This window comes from Lynx canadensis, chromosome C1, assembly GCF_007474595.2.
Source record: "Lynx canadensis isolate LIC74 chromosome C1, mLynCan4.pri.v2, whole genome shotgun sequence".
In the NCBI taxonomy this organism is placed as follows: Eukaryota; Metazoa; Chordata; class Mammalia; order Carnivora; family Felidae; genus Lynx; species Lynx canadensis.
Genome location: NC_044310.1, coordinates 30,043,693 through 30,062,964, shown reverse-complemented (window position 1 = coordinate 30,062,964; position 19,272 = coordinate 30,043,693). Strand labels below are relative to the sequence as shown.

Here is a 19,272-nt window from a genome sequence, read left to right as displayed (position 1 = left end):
CAGAAACACTGCTAGTGAGGGCACTTGGCTGTGAGGTAAGCGTGTCATGAAAAGCCTAGAGGTTGAGTGATCAAACGTTCCAATTCACTGATAAGATTACAAAATGATTAGCGAGATTATTTAATTTAGGGCAAACCCAAACAGAGACAACGGCTTATTTCCTCCTCCCATCTTCATCTGAAAATAAGGAGTATGTTCTTGACCTTGTGATAGACTGAAGAAAGAAAAATGGTCCTGGGATTTTACAGCTTCACCCATCAAGAGGGAGGGTCTACTTCTTCCCTTGAAGCCGGCCCAGGTACATGACTTGCTTTGGACAATGATATAATAAATGTGACAGCAGAAAAAAGGGCTTGTGTACTGGGGCTCACTCTCTCTGGTCGTTTGTGGGACAAACGTGAAGAAGCCTAGGCTAGCCTAACAGATGTCATGGCCTTGTACCCCATTACCCCCACCAACTATCAGACGTGGAAGTGATGCCATTTGCAACCAACCAGCCCCTAGCCTGCCTGCCAGTTGCCTGCAGCCATCCACAGGCTAAGCAAGATGAGAAAATCATCTTTTCTTCTCAAAAAATTAAAAATAGAACTACCCTACAACCCAGCAATTGCACTACTAGGTATTTATCCAAGGGTTACAGGTATGCTGTTTCGAAGGAGCACATGCACCCCAATGTTTATAGCATCACTACCAACAATAGCCAAAGTATGGAAAGAGCCCAAATGTCCATCAATGGATGAATGGATAAAGAGGATGTGGTGTATGTATGTATACACACACACACACACACACACACACACACACACACACAAGAGTGTTACTCGGCAATCACAAAGAATGAAATCTTGCCATTTGCAACTACATGGATGGAACTAGAGGGTATTACACTAAGCAAAATTAGAGAAAAACAAATATCATATGACTTCACTCATATGAGGTCTTTAAGAGACAAAACAGATGAACATAAGGGAAGGGAAGCAAAAATAATACAAAAACAGGGAGGGGGACAAAATAGAAGAGGCTCTTAAATACGGAGAACAAACAGAGGGTTGCTGGATGGGTTGTGGGAGGCGGGATGGGCTAAATGGGGAAGGGGCATTAAGGAATCTACTCCTGAAATCATTGTTGCACTACATGCTAACTAACTTGGATGTAAATTTAAAAATAAATAAATAAATACATAAAATAAGAATATCATCTTTTCTCATCTCAACTGAGCCTAGCCCAAATCACCAAACCACAGAGTCAAGAACTAACTAAAGGATTACAGTTTTAAGCAGCTGTGCTTTGGGAGTGATGGTTTACACAGTAAAGTGTGGTTTAACGGATACAGATGTGTTTTTCACCCTACCTTTTCCATGTGCAGGCTTGTGTGGACACACAGGTACATACAATTGCTTGCCTGAATGGAAAAGGGTATTCTCCTCATCTTCTCTGATGCTCATGCGTGCGCACGTGTGCACGCACACACACACACACACACACATGCACACAAACACAAAGTTCACATACCTGAAAATAAGCAGTATTCTCTTTTACATGCTGCTCAACACACAAGCATAGCTGCTTCATCCACTGCAACTGGGACTGGACGGCAGCGCTGTAAGCCTGCAAGAGCCAAGCACACGCACAGAAGGGCAGGGGTTTAGCAACATACATGTGCAATGCTCTCTTCCAAGTCCAACTCTGCTAATGACAGGCCAACAGAAGATACATGGAGATGCTTGACAGGCATCTGCGGAGTGCTTCCCATGAGAAACAGGCTTGTCTTTCATCCAACATAGGTTACATAGAAAAGGCCTCTTCCACACTCAATTGCAGCTATAGCTGACCCTTGAACAATGGAGGGGATGGGGGCACCAAACCCCTGTGCAGTTGGAAATCCACACATGACTTTTGACTCCCCAGAAACTTAAGTGCTAATAGCTTACTGTTGACTGGAGGCCTTACTGATAACGTGAACAGTCAACAAACACATATTTTGTATGTTACATGTACATATACTGTATATATACTATATGCTTACAATGAAGTAAGCTACAGCATAGAAAATGTTACTAAAAAAATCATAAGGAAAAGAAAATACATTTACAGTATCCTACAGTATTTAGAAAAGTGATCAGCAAAACCTGCGCGTGAATAAATCCCTCCCAGATTCCCCCACTCTCTCTCTCTTCTCTGGGCAAAGGCACCACACCAACAAGAGACAGGATCTGCCCGCATGCCTATTTAAAATATATGGTTCAGGGGCACCTGGGTGGCTCAGTCGGTTAAGCGTCCGACTTCGGCTCAGGTCTGATCTCGCGGTTTGTGAGTTCAAGCCCCACATCGGTCTCTGTGCTGACAGCTCGGAGCCTGGAGCCTGTTTCGGATTCTGTGTCTCCCTTTCTCTCTCTGCCCCTCCCCCGTTCATCCTCTGTCTCTCTCTGCCTCAAAAATAAATAAACATTAAAAAAATTAATAAAATAAAATAAAATAAAATAAAATAAAATAAAATAAAATAAAATAAAATAAAATATATGGTTCAATAGGAGTCAATCTCTCTTCTAGTTTCTCCTCCTATTCTCCTTTGTTTGTAGTCTTTCAGGGGCTGGGATAGAGAGAAGATCCAAGACAAATGATCACTGACACTTCGTTCAGGTGTTTCAGCAGAACGAAGTCTCTGATTTGGATGCTTCCACTATGACCACCCTAAGCACTTGACCCTCACACATTCTCAAGCCACATACCTCCACAGTCTGCTTGGCTGGGTGGTTCTCAAGTGACAGCAGCTCTGCTGTATCTTGTAGAGACCGAAACACATCCTGTTTCTCCTCCAGCTGCATTGTCAACTCCTGAAAGTTGAATTCAACTAGATGCAGTAAGTGCGATTAAGGGGAGAGGAGCAATAAAGAAAAAGTTGTGTTCCCTGCCCCCACTTTAAAGGAGCCTCCAACACAGGGTTAGTGCCAAAATGAGAGGAATAAATAGCATATGCCAGAGGATTTCGAAGAGCAAAAACGCTAGAATTACTGGACAATGATTTACAAAGGATATGGGGCCTGGGCCAGACCTGAAAAAGCAGGGGAACACAGGTGAGCAATGGAGACAGAGAAAGGAGATAACTTGGCAGGAGTGGCTGGTTCACGTCCCATACCTGACACACCCTGAGATCCCAATCAGTGACTCACTGGCTTTGCTCAGACTATTCCCTCAGCCTACAGTGCCCTCCTCTGGTTTTATATTCTGTTAACACTACAGGACCCAATTTAGATGCTAGCTTTTCTATAAAGCTGGGTGCTGATCCTTGCTGTCACATTTGATCCCTTCTTTCTAAGCACTTTCTTTTTATCTTTATCATAGCCTGATTTCCATTCTCAGTTTACTGCATTAGAGCATTTACTCTTTCTTCTTTACTTTAGAAGAATCATATGCTATTCTCTAGTCAGAAGTTTTTATTAAAAAAAATTTTTTTAACGGTTATTTCTTATTGAAAGACAGAGCACAAGCATGGGAGGGACAGAGAGAGGAGACACAGAATCCGAAGCAGGCTCCAGACTCTGAGCTGTCAGCACAGAGCCTGATGTGGGGCTCGAACTCACGAATGGTGAGATCATGACCTGAGCCAAAGTCGGATGCTTAACCGACTGAGCCACTCAGGGGCCCTCAGAAGTTTATATTTCTTTAAATCTAATGGAATTTAAAAGTATCTAAAGTAAGTGTGAATAAAAAAGCTTCCTGGGGCACCTGGGTGGCTCAGTCGGTTAAACATCTGACTTCAGCTCAGGTCATGATCTCACCGTTTGTGAGTTTGAGCCCCGCATCGGGCTCTGTGCTGATAGCTCAGAGCCTGGAGCCTGCTTCCGATTCTGTGTCTCCCTCTCTCTCTGCTCCTCCCCCACTCACACTCTACCTGTCTCCCTCTCTCAAAAATAAACATTAAAAAATTTTTTTAAAAAAGCTTCCTATTTGGGGCGCCTGGGTGGCGCAGTCGGTTAAGCGTCCAACTTCAGCTAGGTCACGATCTCGCGGTCCGGGAGTTCGAGCCCCGCGTCGGGCTCTGGGCTGATGGCTCAGAGCCTGGAGCCTGTTTCCGATTCTGTGTCTCCCTCTCTCTCTGCCCCTCCCCCGTTCATGCTCTGTCTCTCTCTGTCCCAAAAATAAATAAACGTTGAAAAAAAAAATTAAAAAAAAAAAAAGCTTCCTATTTGCATAGAGTTTATAATATCTTTAAAAATGCTGAGATGTGGAAATACACTTAGAAAGAAAACAACCCCATTGTATTGACTGAAAAAGAACAAACGAATGTTGTCGTTGTCCAATATTCAATTTCCCTTCCTGTCTTACAAATGAAGATATTTGACCAAAAAATTATTAAATGAATTTAACAGAATTCAGAATATATGAAAAGCCAAGAGTATGCTTCAGTGAAACAACAGTAAGCCCTATACTAAATGCTTTGCCCATATTAGCTCAGTCAATCTTTTACACAAGTCTTTGAAGTGATACTATAATCCCATTTCACAGAGGTCCAGAGAGATTAAATGACTGGCCCAAGGTCACAGAGCCAGTTAGTGGAGGAGTAAGAATTGGAACTCAGGTCTCTCACTCCAAAGCCTACCATCCTAAACACAAAGCTATTCTGAAACAACTTGACTTGCAGTCCAATACTCTCATTGTCCAAGACACTGCCTTTCTAAACGCACTCTAAGTAAATTCATTCTAGGACTTGGTTTCCCCTCTCTCCATGTACACTTCTCACATGCACAGATGCATTAAGCAGGGGGTTCCTATTTCTACCCAGAAGAATGCAAATCCAGAAATCCAAGTTCTCAAAAGATTAGCCTCTCTCTGTCTCCTTCTGCTATTACATAAATATGACAGGTCTGTTGTGCTAGACTCACAGAGAAGTAATTTCTTTTGGCTGAGATATTGGGATTGTTGTCACTCCAATCATATGCGAGTTCCTCCTCCTCCTTCTCATTCAACCAGATCAACTCAGCTGTAGCTCTGGAGACAAATTTATGCAGGCTCTGAAGGTGCCTCATCCGGAAGCTGGAAGTTTCCTAGACAAAGCAGGGATTACACGGTTAGACTGCCAGGCTTTCATCTGTAGAAGATAGCACATGTGACATCAAAGCAAAGAATAATGCAGGAAATAAATTTAGCCTTGATTTTTCATCTCTGGGTGCTCCTCATGGACTCAAATTTAAATTTAGTACAAGTTTAGCACAGGACTCCCAGAGCCCTGGTCAATCCTAGCAAGAAGTTACAACTCACCAGGCTTCTGTGGGGCTCCCTGAATAAAGAATGATCCTAAGCCTGTCCTACTCTGGACAATCTTGAAAGATGGGAATGAAGAACAGATAGAAGAAGAGTCTCCTTCCTACCAACCTCAAACTTTTTGTTCTGGTGTCTCAAAGCATATACAGGCACTGCTTTGGTAAGACACGGAAACTGGGACAGGTTCTACTTAATTTAAACTTTCTGGGGCAGTGATTTCTGATCCACTAAGAAAATTGAGAAAATGTTGTAATACATATGAACAATTGCACAGTAAATGATATAACCTAATAAGCAGAAAACCAAAACAGGGCCAAACTGCAGACTTTCTGAATTAGGGAAGACAGTTGTTTGGAAGGAACTAGACAGTCCATGAAGAGAACAAAAGAGTCAAAACTCACCTTCAGTTTACAATACTGTGTCTCCAGCTTTCCAAGAGTTTCAACATAACTGGTATGGAAATTCTGGGACATTTTTCCCTGATAAAAAATGAAATAAAGATGTATTAGAGAAAGAGTAAGTAAACTATATGTACAGTATGTTTTCAACTATGTCTGCACATAGTTAGGGACTGATTACCCCAGAAACAGAAGTTGAGATAACAGATCTCTGGGTCAGGTTTTAAAGCCTGGAGAAACACTGTTTTAACTAACTTGAATTTAAATTAAAAAAAAAACAAATTATGGGCCAAACCAAGAAATAGACTCTTAATGCTAGAGAACAAATTGATCGTTTACCAGAGGGGAGGTGGGTAGGGGGGACGGGTAATAGGTGATGGGGATTAAGGAGTCTTGTTGTGGGGGCAGCTAAGCGTCCAACTTTGGCTCAGGTCATGATCTCATGGTCTGTGGGCTTGAGCCCCACATCGGGCTCTGCACTGACAACTGCAAGGCCTGCTTGGGATTCTCCCTCTCTCCCTCTTCTCTCTGTCCCTTCCCCACACCCACTCAAAATAAATACATAAACTTAAAAAAAAAAAACTTAAAAAAAAAAAAGAAAGAGAGAATTAAAAAAATATTTTTATTCCCAAAAAAAAAAAAAAAAAAAAAAAAGGAGTGCACTTATGATGAGCACAGGTGATGTTTGGAAGTGTTTGAATCACTGTACTGTATACCTGAAACTAATATTACTCTGTTAGCTAACTGGAATTTAAATAAAAACTTAAAAAATAAAAATAAAAAATAAAGCCTGGGGCAGCCATGAGTGAGGGACGGTTTAGTGGAGTGAACACAGCTGAGAGACTTTGTGCTTCCAGTAACTCTGGGAGGTTTCTAGCAAAACTTATGCCTGATGATTCCCAAACTACTCGGCTGCTTTTTTGCAGGGGAAAGTTGAAATTACAAATGGGAAGACAGAATGAGTGAGGGAGAGACTGAGTGAGTAGTTTTTCTATTCCAGCACGCCCTACAGGCAGGAGGTGAAGTGGAAACAAGATGAGGTTCTGGAGCAGGACTGTTTGGAAACTGCACCCACCATGCACTGATTCTGACCTTAGCTTTCAGAATTGCTACTCCTTTAGTAAAAACGGGTTAATAAAAATACCTTGCTCATAAGGGCATTTTCAAAGAGCAAAAGAGACACTTGATGTGGAAAGGGAATTGGTGGAAAGTGCTGCTCATGGTTCTCATTCTTTTCCAGAGCCTCCTTCTCCCTAGAGACAGCTGCACTGTGCACGCTACCCCATTACCCATCCCCCCCCCCCACCGCACCCCGCTCCGTGATGGATTCTGAATGCACACACCTCATACAGCCTGGCCTCTTTGACACTTGAGCCCAGTTCTTCCACACTGGTGTGGATGTGCTGTTGTGTCTCCAGCTGCAACTCCACACTAGGCAGGTCATTGCCCCACTCTGCTCGCTCCAGTTTCATCTGGAAAAGAAAAGATATGTATTTCATTCGTTGAATCAGCAAAAAAAGAAAATTTTCAGAACTGATGTTTGGGCAAGGGGGCTGAGGGTAGGAGACTGGGCAAGAGGGACACCTAAGCCATCTCCATCACGGCCTCTTATAGGAAAACATGCCATTATCACCCAAAGAGCTGGAGACTAAATTCCAACTCCTGCAGCAGGGGCAGCCTTTTGTTGCCGCATTACGGGATACATTCCTGAATTCACCAACCAGAAAGGTGTTTCCAAAGGCTGAAGGTTAACTTTATAGTTTAGGCATTTTCCATTATGAAGCTCTGCATTTACATCAGAGTGGATATAAGAAAGAATATCTGAAAAATATTAAACTTCATTCATGGCATCAACTATTGACCAGTGGCAGGTATATTTAAATAGCTTGTCTTTGGATGTTTTTATTTGTCGCTACATGGGGAATCGGCCATCAGGGCATGGGAAGAATTTCATGTAAAACAAACGCATTAGAAGGATAAAAAGGGACAGTATCGAACTGAACCACTATTCTGGGAATACATGCATGCACAGCCCCTCAGAACTGTGAGGCACAGCACTGCTTAAACTCCAGAGGGAAGACCAACAACAAAGAGTGAGGGATAAGCTCTCTGCTGATGAGGGAGTTTCAGAAAAGGTAATGAGATTTATAGACTCTGTAATTTCTCCATGAGCTCCACTTAGAGTACAGTTAACTGAAGGGAATGATTCCCAAAGGGCTTCCAATCAGAAAAGCCTATGCTATCCGGTGTTGGGACTTTTGAGGATTTGAGCTGACCCTACCCATTTAACATTGAGAAGGGGCTTGGGTTCCAGGCAGCATTAATAATTTAGAGTTACCCAAGGGGCACAGAGCATCCTGGCACTCCTAGACAAGCTGCTGGGTCCAGTAAACCTTAACACATTGCATAAGCATTTGGAACATACACCCACCTGCATTTCTTCTACCCAAGACAGTAGTTCATACACAAATCGAAGATTGCCTTCATCCTCAGAGGATGAGATAGACACAAGTTCAGCCCGAGTCATGGGTTTTCGGAACCAGGAGGTAGAGGAAGAATGGGTTCCCTTGGTCAAGGGTTCTGCCTTCAGATGAGTAGTGGTTAAAGTAGAGGGTGGAGCCAATTCAAGTGAAGTGAAATGGCCCTTCCTATACAAGTTTGTGCACTCTAGACGCAGGGTGACCAGCTCGTCTTGCAGACGCATAACCCTGAAATGGAGGAAGAGAAAAAAGGAAGACACTTAAATCTATAATACACATTTTTTTAAGTGGGTTCCACAACCAATGTGGGGCTTGAACTCACAACCCTGACATCAAGAGTTGCATGCCAGCCAGGCGCCCCTGAAATGCACTTTTTTAAGATAAAGTATTCCCTATCCGTTTGACAAGGATGAGGTAAAAATAAAAATGAGATCATATCAGGAAAAGTGTTTTGAAAAAAGAAGTGTTATAGGAACACAAGGTGGTTTTAACATCTTCGTCGTTCAGAGTTGTTGAGGCAAATGCCAAATTACAGTGTTAATTGGAGGGAGGCAAACCAGTATCTGTTTATGTAACTCCTGGATGGTACAACAGAATAAACATGGATTAGGGACCAAAAGACATGAGTCTTAGTCTTGGTCCTGTACAAACTGCGTGACCTAGGTGATGCCCATCCCCTCAATGGGTCTTAGTTTTCTCTACAAAATGATGCGTTCGATCGGCAGCAGTTCTAACCCAGATGTGGTACTGCATCCCAGTAGGTCACCCTGAAATATGTGTGGGTGTTATAAGAGGCCACAGTGATTAGGGAATCCTACAGGTACTAAGTGGGCAGGGCCTGCAATAAGGGGCAAGTGTCCTCCACCATGAGAATTTTCCTGCCCCACATACCTGTAGTATCCCCACCAAGACACGGACCTCCAAGACCCAAGTTACAAGATTCAGTGCCAGACTCTTGATCTGTGAGCCTCAGCGATAAGCAAGCCCTCTGTCTGAGCCCCGTGCTCCTCACCTAAAAGCCAGCTCTTCCAGCTGGTAGTAATTCTCATCCCGTAGGATCTGGAGGTCCACCTGCAGCTGCCTGATGAGACCCTCACATTCCTGAATGTACATGATGACATCTGACTCGCACTGTACCGGTTGTCCCGATTCCAGGTGAGCAGCGTCCTAAGACAGAAAAGGAGTAATAGGAGTGGGAGAATGCCAGTGCCCCACCCACGAGGACTGAGGGAGCCGAGTGTGAGGAAGTGACACAGCTGGATTTCTCAATCGTGAATCTGGACCATCAGCGCACAGGGTGAGAAGGGGAGAGACAACACAGACACTCACAGCCTGCAGTGTATTCTTAGCTAGTGTCAGCTTCTCTTCACAGTTCAAAGCACCATTCTGGATTTTGTTCGCAATCTGTAGCAGCAATTCCAGCCTATAATAAGATAAAAACTGTAGTCACGTGCTGGGCTCAAAGCGGCCCGGGTGGGTAACATCAGGTTGCCGTCAGGCCCTGAGCCCACCTCTCCACAGCTGGGCGAAGCGACTTCTCTCGCTCCAGCATCTCGATGATGAGCTTTCCCCATTCTTCCTCCACATCATTTGGGTGGTAACCTTGAGGCAGTTTAATCCGGCCAAACTCAATCCACACCTGAAAAATCCCAGAGACACTCTTTTAGTCCGAAAACACAGCCGTGCCCTCAGGCCCACTTTTACGTGTTCTTGACACATGGCTTCTTGCATATTTACCCAGCCATCAGCAGTTTCTCCTGTTGTCTAATAAGAGAAAAGAACGGAGTACTTAGCAGTACCTCACCTCGAGGTAAGAGCAAAGAAACCATCTCCAAAATACAGGGACTACTAGCTGCTCTAAATTTTTTCATTCCTTCTACGTTTTCCATAAATCCACCTGTCCTCTTACTAACTCCCATTCTGGAAAGGCCAAACGCTCAAACCTACAGCTTCAAATTCTCTAGGAGTGAAAATATGGATGGAAGTCTCTCCTTTCCATCTTAGGGAGAGGATTCGCTTCCCTCTGAAAAACAGGAAAACTCATTCATAAAACTCAGTGTTTCTGAATAAATGTCATTTTTCAAAAGCCTCTTTCAAAAATACAGATGGATGATGGTACCCATTTACCATAAATTTTCAACACCAGACTAAAAGTGATGTTGATTTGTCACCCTGAGAATATTGCTATTAATGCAGGTTGGGAAGAGCATGCCGGCAATCTAACAAAGAAATAACAATCAGGCAAACCAGCAAACCCCAAGAATCAGCAAAGGGTAAGTTTCCTTACCTCTAATAATTTATATAATTCCTCAATTCTTCCTTTTTCTCTCTCCTTGGCCAGAATTTCTGTTTCTTTGAAGTGTATATATTGGTTATAAAGTGCCTACAAAATTAATATTTGGTGAATGAATGGATGCATGCAAGCAACCTGACCCACTTTGTATACCACCTCACCCCAGGAGCCAGCAGCAGCGAGCTCTGAGGCCTAATCCCAGCATTGAACTTTATAAAAGACAATTCAGGTCTGTGACTTTACCTTTAGTTCAACAGGGTTCTGGGGAAAAGATTTATCTGACATCAGTATTGTATGCTGTTTGATCCAGGGAATGAGGGAGTCCACTCGGCTTTGGTATTCTTGCCACCTGGAGTCTACTTCCTATTGCCAAAAGGTAGATATCACACACCTTCTGATTAGCGGTACACAAGACAAGCACAGGAGACAGTAGCTCAGGCCACCCCAAACCACATAAAATCCCTTTCCTCTCACTGCCTACACAGCTGCTCAGCCTAATGTGTGGAGTCCCAGTTTCAGAGCTCCTCAAGGGCTCTCAAGATGGGATTCAATTTCCTGACACTAGAATAGTCTATGCTGGATGCTACAAAATTAGCAATATCTGGACTCATTCCCAGGGACCAAAGACAATGACCATGTATAAAGATGATGTGGATTCAGTTTGCTCTGTATAAAAGTGCTCCGCATACAGTGAGTGCTTGAGAAACAAAGTCTAATCAATGCATTCCGCCCAAACATATCAAAGCCAGAAGGTATTTTAGGAAAGTTTTCTTTTACCGTAGCACTGATCCCTTCTCCACCCTCAGGGACTTTAGGGAAGGCATCATAAATTGAAGACACGTAAGTGATCACAGACTTTTCATCTGGAGATGGCACATCCACATCTGAGAGAAAAAGGGAAAGAAATTTCTTAGAACAGAGGGAGCTGCCAGCAGAAGGACAATGAATATAAGCCAAACAAACTCAATACCAGTCCGCTCTCACCTTCTGCGTCCAGTAAGCGGGTGACCCCCAGTCTTTCTGCTACTTCGAAAGCTTGCTCCAAATTCTCACGGTTGCTTTGGATTTGTACCCTTTCCATATCTACCAGATCAGGTCTGTAAAAGTCCACCAAGGCACGTGAAAGGCCTATACATCACACAAGTTCACACAAAGCAAACCTCTTAGAAGTACCCAGAGCTGGAACACACTAATTACATTAGAGAGAAAGCAAGACGTTTAGAAAGATACTAATCCCATTTTTAATTACATGCCAGGAACCCAGTGCTCCCTCATCCTAAACCCATAACAGCAGGTTGGTTGGATTTGATGGGAAAGCCAGTATAGGGTGAAAGCTGGGATGTGTTTATGATCATTAAGAGTGCAATAATTTTAATTTTTGTCATCAAAATTCCTATCTTCCTCACTCATCTCACTCTAGCCAGCTGCTATTCCTCATCCACTCCAAGTAAGCACCCACTTCAGACCCTCTGCACTTGCTGTTTCCTCCAAGTGAAGCCCTCTGACCCTAGGAGGACTGTGTGGCTCGCTCCTTTACAGCTCTGCTCCAGCACCCTAATCAGAGAGGCCATCTCCAGCCACCCGTCCCAAGTACAACAAAGCCCATCACTCTCTACCCCTCTACTGCACTTACCACCATATAACAGAATGCATTTCTTTGTTCACTGCCTAATAAATAAACTCCATGAAAGCAAGAGCTGTTGTGGTTCTGTTCCCTGGTGTTTGTACCCAGTGCCTAGAGTAGCAGGAATTCAATACATACTCCTTTTTGAAGTGAGAAAATGAGTCAGAGTGTTGATCCTTGGTTCAGGGAAAAAGTGGCATTATAACTTATTGCAAGCAAGATGAGAAGAAGCTCCTCCAGGCACAGTGAAATCCCACTGCATTTACCTGTATCGGTGAATAAGTGCATTGAACATCTTCCCATCACTCCAGCAGGAGGAAAAGTTGGTACATTTGATCCCTGTGTAACCAGCAGTCACCTTCTGGGTCCACAGGAGAAGCTTCTCCTTGGCTGACATGTCCCCTGACTCTCCACTAATGTAGATGTCAGAGATCTGCCAAAAGATATGGCACGGGTACTTTAGCATAAATAAGAAGAAGCCTTCTAGCCTTCTCTTCTTCATGCATATGGCTCTTAGAAGAAGAGGGAGATCGAAGGCTGGTACAACTTTGAATGACAACTCTAACAGATATTCACTCTGTTTGGTAGTCAGAGATACAAATTAAAACCACAAGAGGTCATTTTTCACCTATCAAATAGGGAAAGTTTTTTGTAATGATATTAGTACTGGAGAGAATACCTAACACTGGACATTCTCACATATTGTACCAGTGAGAATACACATGCCCTAACTCCTCCAGATGAAGTTTTGAATCAAAAGTCTTAAAATACACATATACTTGGTAGGAAACCATCAGAGACACACACAACAAAAAAATTTATACAAGAATGCTTACCAACATATGATAAATGTTACAGCAAAAAGCTATAGAGCTTAAGCTCTAATAAGGGATTGATTGGTTACAAATTAATAGCACATACACAGGGTGGAATTGTTTGTAGCACTATAAAAAGGTATGCTTTGGCAAATCTTAATGACAAAAGAAAATGATCACCGTATGTTATGAAAAGAAAAAGAACGCAAACAAAACAATTTAATAGCGGTTTTGTTAAAAGATATACAGAATACCTAAATATATAGTCATATGTACATACATATATATACATACATACACATGCACACAAGGTATGTGATAAATGCATATATGTACATGAGGGTAAATAAGGGTAAATACAGGAGAGAAAGACACCAAACGAATCATCACAGGTATCTCGTAAGTGGTAGCATTATAGGCAATATTTCTCTTTCCCAAATTTTGTACATCATGTACATTTTTATAAGAAGAAAACATGTTAGTTTACAAAACCCCCAAAATCCAGCACAGGAACTACTTAGAGGACAGTTTGGGAGAGAAGAAAGTGCATGCCTTTGGTTCCATGCAGACCTGGGTTTGAATCTCAACTTCAAAAACTGTAAGCTGGACCTCAGTCATAACATCTGTAAAGTGGGAATAATACCTACTACCTTTTCTCAGGATTGCTATGATAACCGAGATTATATACTACAGCACCCAGCCCAGACATAGGGCTATGCTCAACAGAGTTCTGTTTGCTCTTCCTTGTATGGATGATGGTCTTCCTCCAATTCTTACTCCCACATAACACTAAATACTATCTTGAATTACTGGCTATTATTTCATACATTTGATCTTATCTCCCCAAGACTATTTGGGTTTCCTGGGGAGCCAGTACCACAGCTAACAATCAGAACTATCTAAAATTCAAGAGCAGCCCCAAGAGAGAGAGAGCTCCTCGACACAGGGCATGTTCAAGAAGAAGCGGGGATGTTGTGAAAGAAAAACTTCCAACTCTGAAACTCAGCGATCACGTTGCTTCCATATATCCCCACTACACCTAGTGTGTTAGTTATATGCTGGACATGTAACACATTTAATTAATGATTATTTAGTTAAAAATAAAACAAAAAATAAACAAATGTATTTTAGGGTAAGGTCTACATAGAATCCCGAGACAGGCTACTTTTTAGACAGCAAATTTACTCTAGCGAAATTCAAACCATCTGTAGTATAACCAAACAAGTTTGAGCTCGTATCAACAATGGTTGTCTCTCCTGGAGTGAGACTATGGATAATTTTATTCTCTTTTTACTTTTCTTTTATTCAGGCTTTAAATACTGAACATACTTTACATTTAAATGGAAGCTACAAAACAATATTTATCAATAAGAAAAAGAAAAAGCCTTTGAGTCAGAGAGACAAGCACTGGAAAGGAGGTATTTACCAGGAACATGACTTCACATAAATAAATGACCAAAGCTTCTTGCACCCCATCTTCCCTATATTTAAGATGAAACAATAACTTTATCATACAGTCATTATAAGGATTAAATAAAGCGATGTAGGTAATATGCCTAGAGAATGTGCATTTCCTTTCCATCACAATAACACACCATGCCCAGAACAACTTGGGGGCCAGGTGCTTTGGGCAGGGAAGGCACAAGCATGTCAACAGAACACCTGTCTCTTAGCTGTCTCCATCAGGTGCAGCACTGTGAATGGCGTAGCCTCCCTGGTCGTCAGTACATGGGAACAATCAACAATAAGGCACTTTCAAGTCTCTGAATACTAAATTTACAAACTCAACTCATAGCAGATAAGATTAAATCAGGTGAAGATACTCTAAACTTCAGGGGAAAAAAAACAGGGCCAAGAACTTTCATACTTTATTGAGTATACAAGAAAGCTGAAGACTCCTAAATATTACTAAGATGCCTAAGAAAGGCTATGGGAACAAAAGAGCATGGGTGGCCTTCAAGTAGTTTGGAAAAGGGAAAGCCATAAGTGCTGCCTCCAAGACAGTGATGGTGAAATGGTGGCCTAACCAGCAGATCCAGGATTCCTGTCCCCTTGACAGGTGTATTTCTACAGGAGAAATCAGGCTGCCAAACTTTGATGATGCCAGCTAGTAAGATCAGCCTGCAAATCTGTCCTCTCTACCCACCGCCTCTTTGCTCTGACTCCATGTTCAGCTGACAACCTTCCATTATTATTTGCTCACGATACAGACATCCTAAAGCGACAAAATGCACAGAGTGGTCGATTCAAATACTGTACCACTTGGCAGTTATAATTCATACTGTAAATTAATTAATTTACATCAATTAATCTCTAGCCAGTATGATCACTGTGAATCAATCCTCTAGAACTCAGTCAACAACAAGTGTACCAAAAAAAAAAAAAAAAAAAGCAGAGTTGCAAAGCTGAGGGCCCAACAATGGATCATGGTACACAAGCTATCATCCTGTGACTGCAGTGACAACAGCTCCTCCCTGAAACCAATTCTATTCCAGTTCTCCTTACCAACACTTGGATGTGCTGATTTCAGTGGCCAGATACCACTCACCACTGACAGATCCCAGCACTTCCACTGCAGCCGCTTCAGACACAGTAAGGTAAAACACTGCCGGGAACAGGACAGGTGGAAGTGAAAAGGGATACAATTTGAATACACAAGATGAAATCTGAGTATTTGGGCTATTTATTTTTTTAAAATCCCAGTTAGTTAATGGGTATTTTATGCCCAGTACAATCAGTCAATCTCTCTGGTGGCATCCTATCACAGTATTTTTGTATATTGCACTGAAAATAGTTCATTGAACAGCTTTACTTCAGATTTCCCACACAGCTATAATGAAACAGGGAAATGTCTGGATCCCTCAGGGAAAGGAAAAATACCCTGTTTGGACTAGGGCCCTTCCTAGACTGCGCTGGATGAGAAAAATAGGATTCTCATCACAACCATCTCAGTAATTACATTGGGCTTCTGTCCATCTCTTCATGTAACGTTCATATGTGATGTACACAGTGCTGTCCTTGGGGCTATGCAGAAGCTTCTACCTTAATCTTCCAAATACAGAAACCCGGCTTCAGTGTCAGAGAGCTCTCCCCCTCATCTGGGTTTTTAAAAATGAGCCATGTAGAGAGAGAGGACAGTCTCAACACCATCCCAGAGACTATGCGTGTCTACCTGAAGTCTCTTTCAACCCATGCTTTCCGAGGCTCAATTAATTCCTTCTCTGAAGTGTATCTAGAAACTTAAGGTGTTCCTAATAATTCAGTAAGTATTTATTAAACAACTCTCATCTGTGTTTAACATTATTCCAGGCACCATGGAGAAGAACAAAAAAAGTCAAACACCATTTATTCATTCTGTTATTTCTTGACAACCACCATATAATAGGAGCTGCATTTAAGTTCTTTCATCTCAAGATAAAAAAGTCAAACACCGGGGCACCTGGCTGGCTCAGTTGGTAAAACATGGGACTCTTGATCTAGGGGTTGTAAGTTTAAGCCTCACACTGGGGCGGGGGGGGGGGGGTGGTGGGTAGAGATTACTTTAAAAAAAAAACTTAAAGAAAAAGTCAAACATCAATTGTTTATTCTATTTTTCTTGACAACCACTATGTTCTAGGAGCTGTGTTGAAGTTCTTGGTATCTGAAGACAAAAACACAACCTTGGCCTCAAGCCCAAGCAGTTTAGCAGGGGAGACAATATGCCACACAGATCAATGCTGTGACACAGATAAGCAACTAACCTGAAGGAGCATGCTGAAGAAGCTCTCTGAGATGACATTTATGCTGAGTTTCAAGACAGAAGTAGAAGTTAGCCAGTTGAAAAGAGGGAGATAAAAAACAGACATGCTTGCCTTGAAAGAATTTAGGTGGCAGACTCCCTATCTGGCTAAAATAAAGCTACCCCATATAGGTACTCCCCAATTTTTCCAAATGACAACAGATGGATGGAAGAGAGGAAGGGAGAAAGGGAAGATTTGTGGTCCTCTTGCATATATAAACTTCTGGAAATTTTTTAGATATATACACTTATTTATTTATTTATTTTTTATTTATTTATTATTTTATTTTTAATGTTTATTTTTGAGAGAGAGACAGAGACAGAGTGTGAGCGAAGGAGGGGCAGAGAGAGAGGGAGACACAGAATCTGAAGCAGGGTCCAGGCTCTGAGGTGTCAGCACCAAGCCCGAGGCAGGGCTCGAACTCACGAACCGCGAGATCATGACCTGAGCCAAAGTCAGACGCCAACTGAGCCCCCAGGTGCCCCTATACACATATTTAAATTAAATGGGGCGCCTGGGTGGCGCAGTCGGTTAAGCGTCTGACTTCAGCCAGGTCACGATCTCGCGGTCCGTGAGTTCGAGCCCCGCTCGGGCTCTGGCTGATGCTCAGAGCCTGGAGCCTGTTTCCGATTGTGTCTCCCTCCTCTCTCTGCCCCTCCCCCGTTCATGCTCTGTCTCTCTCTGTCCCAAAAATAAAATAAACGTTGAAAAAAAAATTAAAAAAAAATAAAATTAAGTAATATATCTAATGCATTAATTTAGAATTAATACCACTTGCTGTGATGAACACCGGGAAGTTGTATGGAAGTGTTGAATCACTATTGTCCACGTGAAATATTACAATGTATGTTAACTAACTGGAATTTAAATAAAAACTTTTTAAAAATTAGAATGCTTTTTCTACTTTTCCATTTCATAAAACCATGTTATCAAACCTCTTCACATGCATCTTTAACATCAATGTCTTTTTCATCAATAAAGCTACTTTAATTAAAAAAAAAACAACTAAAGCTATTTTTTGAGTGAATATTCTAGAAAACTTCACCTACATTTCTTATTAAAATTTCTGAGACACAACAGCACTTTTTTGAATCCATGTTGTCACTGGAAATTCTATCCCCAGCCACAAGAATCCAGTTGCATAACATTGGATTAGGTTTTTTTTTTTTTCATTTATTTATTCTATTGGTATTTACTTATGGTTTCCATAATGTGAACACTTGCTGTGTTTTTTATAAGTGATGTGAGTGATTTTTTTTAAGTTTTTAATGTGATTAAGACTTATACACAATTACATCCAACACTTCAAATTAGGAGGTTTATAGTCTGTAAAACAATAGTCTGTAATGAAAGCCTTCTTAAGTTTTTGGTCTTTTTTGGTTAACCAATTATGTCAGTTGATCCCTATAAAAGTTGATTATCGACTAAACTAGCAGATGGTGACACAAATTCATTCATCCTATTTCATGAGCTGTATTTTCAGTGGGGGCTCAATAACAAGAAAAACTTGACAAAGAGAATCCCTCTTTTCTGAAGGCTAATTTCTGGAGGGAAACAAAAATCTTACCATCTATGTAGCCATATGTGGGGGACGGGAGGGTCACATGAAAAAGTTATGCTGAAGGCCCCAAAGAAGCAACTGTAACATAGTAAATAGTAATATCCAATACAGGGGCTCAGCAGAATGAAAATTCATCTGGGTTAGAGGGATTAAAAATCATACTTAAAGAAGTGTGATTTAAACTCATCCTTGAAGGATGTTATCGAAGGGACAGGGAGAAGAAAAGAATTCTAGGTAGAAGGTAGATGCCAACAAAGACTGGAAGCTGAAATAAGCTGAAACTGGAAAAGATGGTTAAGGGGTTGACCTGGTAAGATAGGTAGATTTGGGGGACCTAGGTGGTTCAGTTGATTAAGCATCTGACTCTTGGTTTTAGCTCAGATCATGATCTCACGGTTCGTGGGTTCAAGCCCCACATCTGGCTCTGTGCTGACAGTGTGGAGCCTGCTTGGGATTCTCTCTCTTCCTCTCTCTCGATGGCCCTACCCTACTCATATGCTCTCACGTGTGTGCCCTCTCTCTCAAACTAAATAAATAAACTTAAAAAAAAAAAAAAGGTACGTTCAAATGGAAAATTGACACGAGAGAAAGTCAGATAGATTATGGAGGGTTAGAATATCAGACTGAGGAGTTTGGACTTTGTAAGTCTATATAAGTCTCAGAGAACAGGACTGGATGTAGGGAGCAAACAGATACTTGATTCTCATTTCCTGAAGTTCCTAGCAGACCTCATTCCACTACAGAGACAGCATCGGACTGAAAACTTCCATCCAAGAAGCAGGTGAGGGCATAGTGTGGTTGTTCACTACAGATGCCTGGCTGGTTACAGGGATCTAATTGCAGCTGTGTTTATTACCAGCACCTGAGTTAGGCAACAGTCATGGGGTGCACCTTTCAGCATTCAAATTCAGGGTCTAAACCCTAGGTCATAAAATATGCGCATCCTTCAATTCTACTAAATGCTGGTAAACTGCTCTCCAAACAGTAGTTCCACTTTATACTTTCACGCACGAAGAGATTTTTTTCCATCACTCTACATCTTCATCTATACTTGGTATTT

At 41.9% G+C, this 19,272-nt stretch overlaps 1 protein-coding gene across 1 annotated transcript in view; it reads right to left on the bottom strand.

Moving 5' to 3' along the window:
- The window catches only part of MACF1 (microtubule actin crosslinking factor 1), a 230,379-nt gene that overhangs the window by 148,855 nt on the left and 62,252 nt on the right, over positions 1–19,272 (bottom strand). Inside the window, 14 exon segments of the mRNA XM_032594263.1 lie at positions 1,513–1,608; positions 2,730–2,834; positions 4,884–5,045; positions 5,664–5,741; positions 7,004–7,132; positions 8,092–8,368; positions 9,153–9,307; positions 9,470–9,563; positions 9,652–9,779; positions 10,428–10,523; positions 10,677–10,796; positions 11,211–11,317; positions 11,418–11,530; positions 12,324–12,490. Coding sequence (XP_032450154.1) covers positions 1,513–1,608; positions 2,730–2,834; positions 4,884–5,045; positions 5,664–5,741; positions 7,004–7,132; positions 8,092–8,368; positions 9,153–9,307; positions 9,470–9,563; positions 9,652–9,779; positions 10,428–10,523; positions 10,677–10,796; positions 11,211–11,317; positions 11,418–11,530; positions 12,324–12,490 — 1,827 coding nt within the window.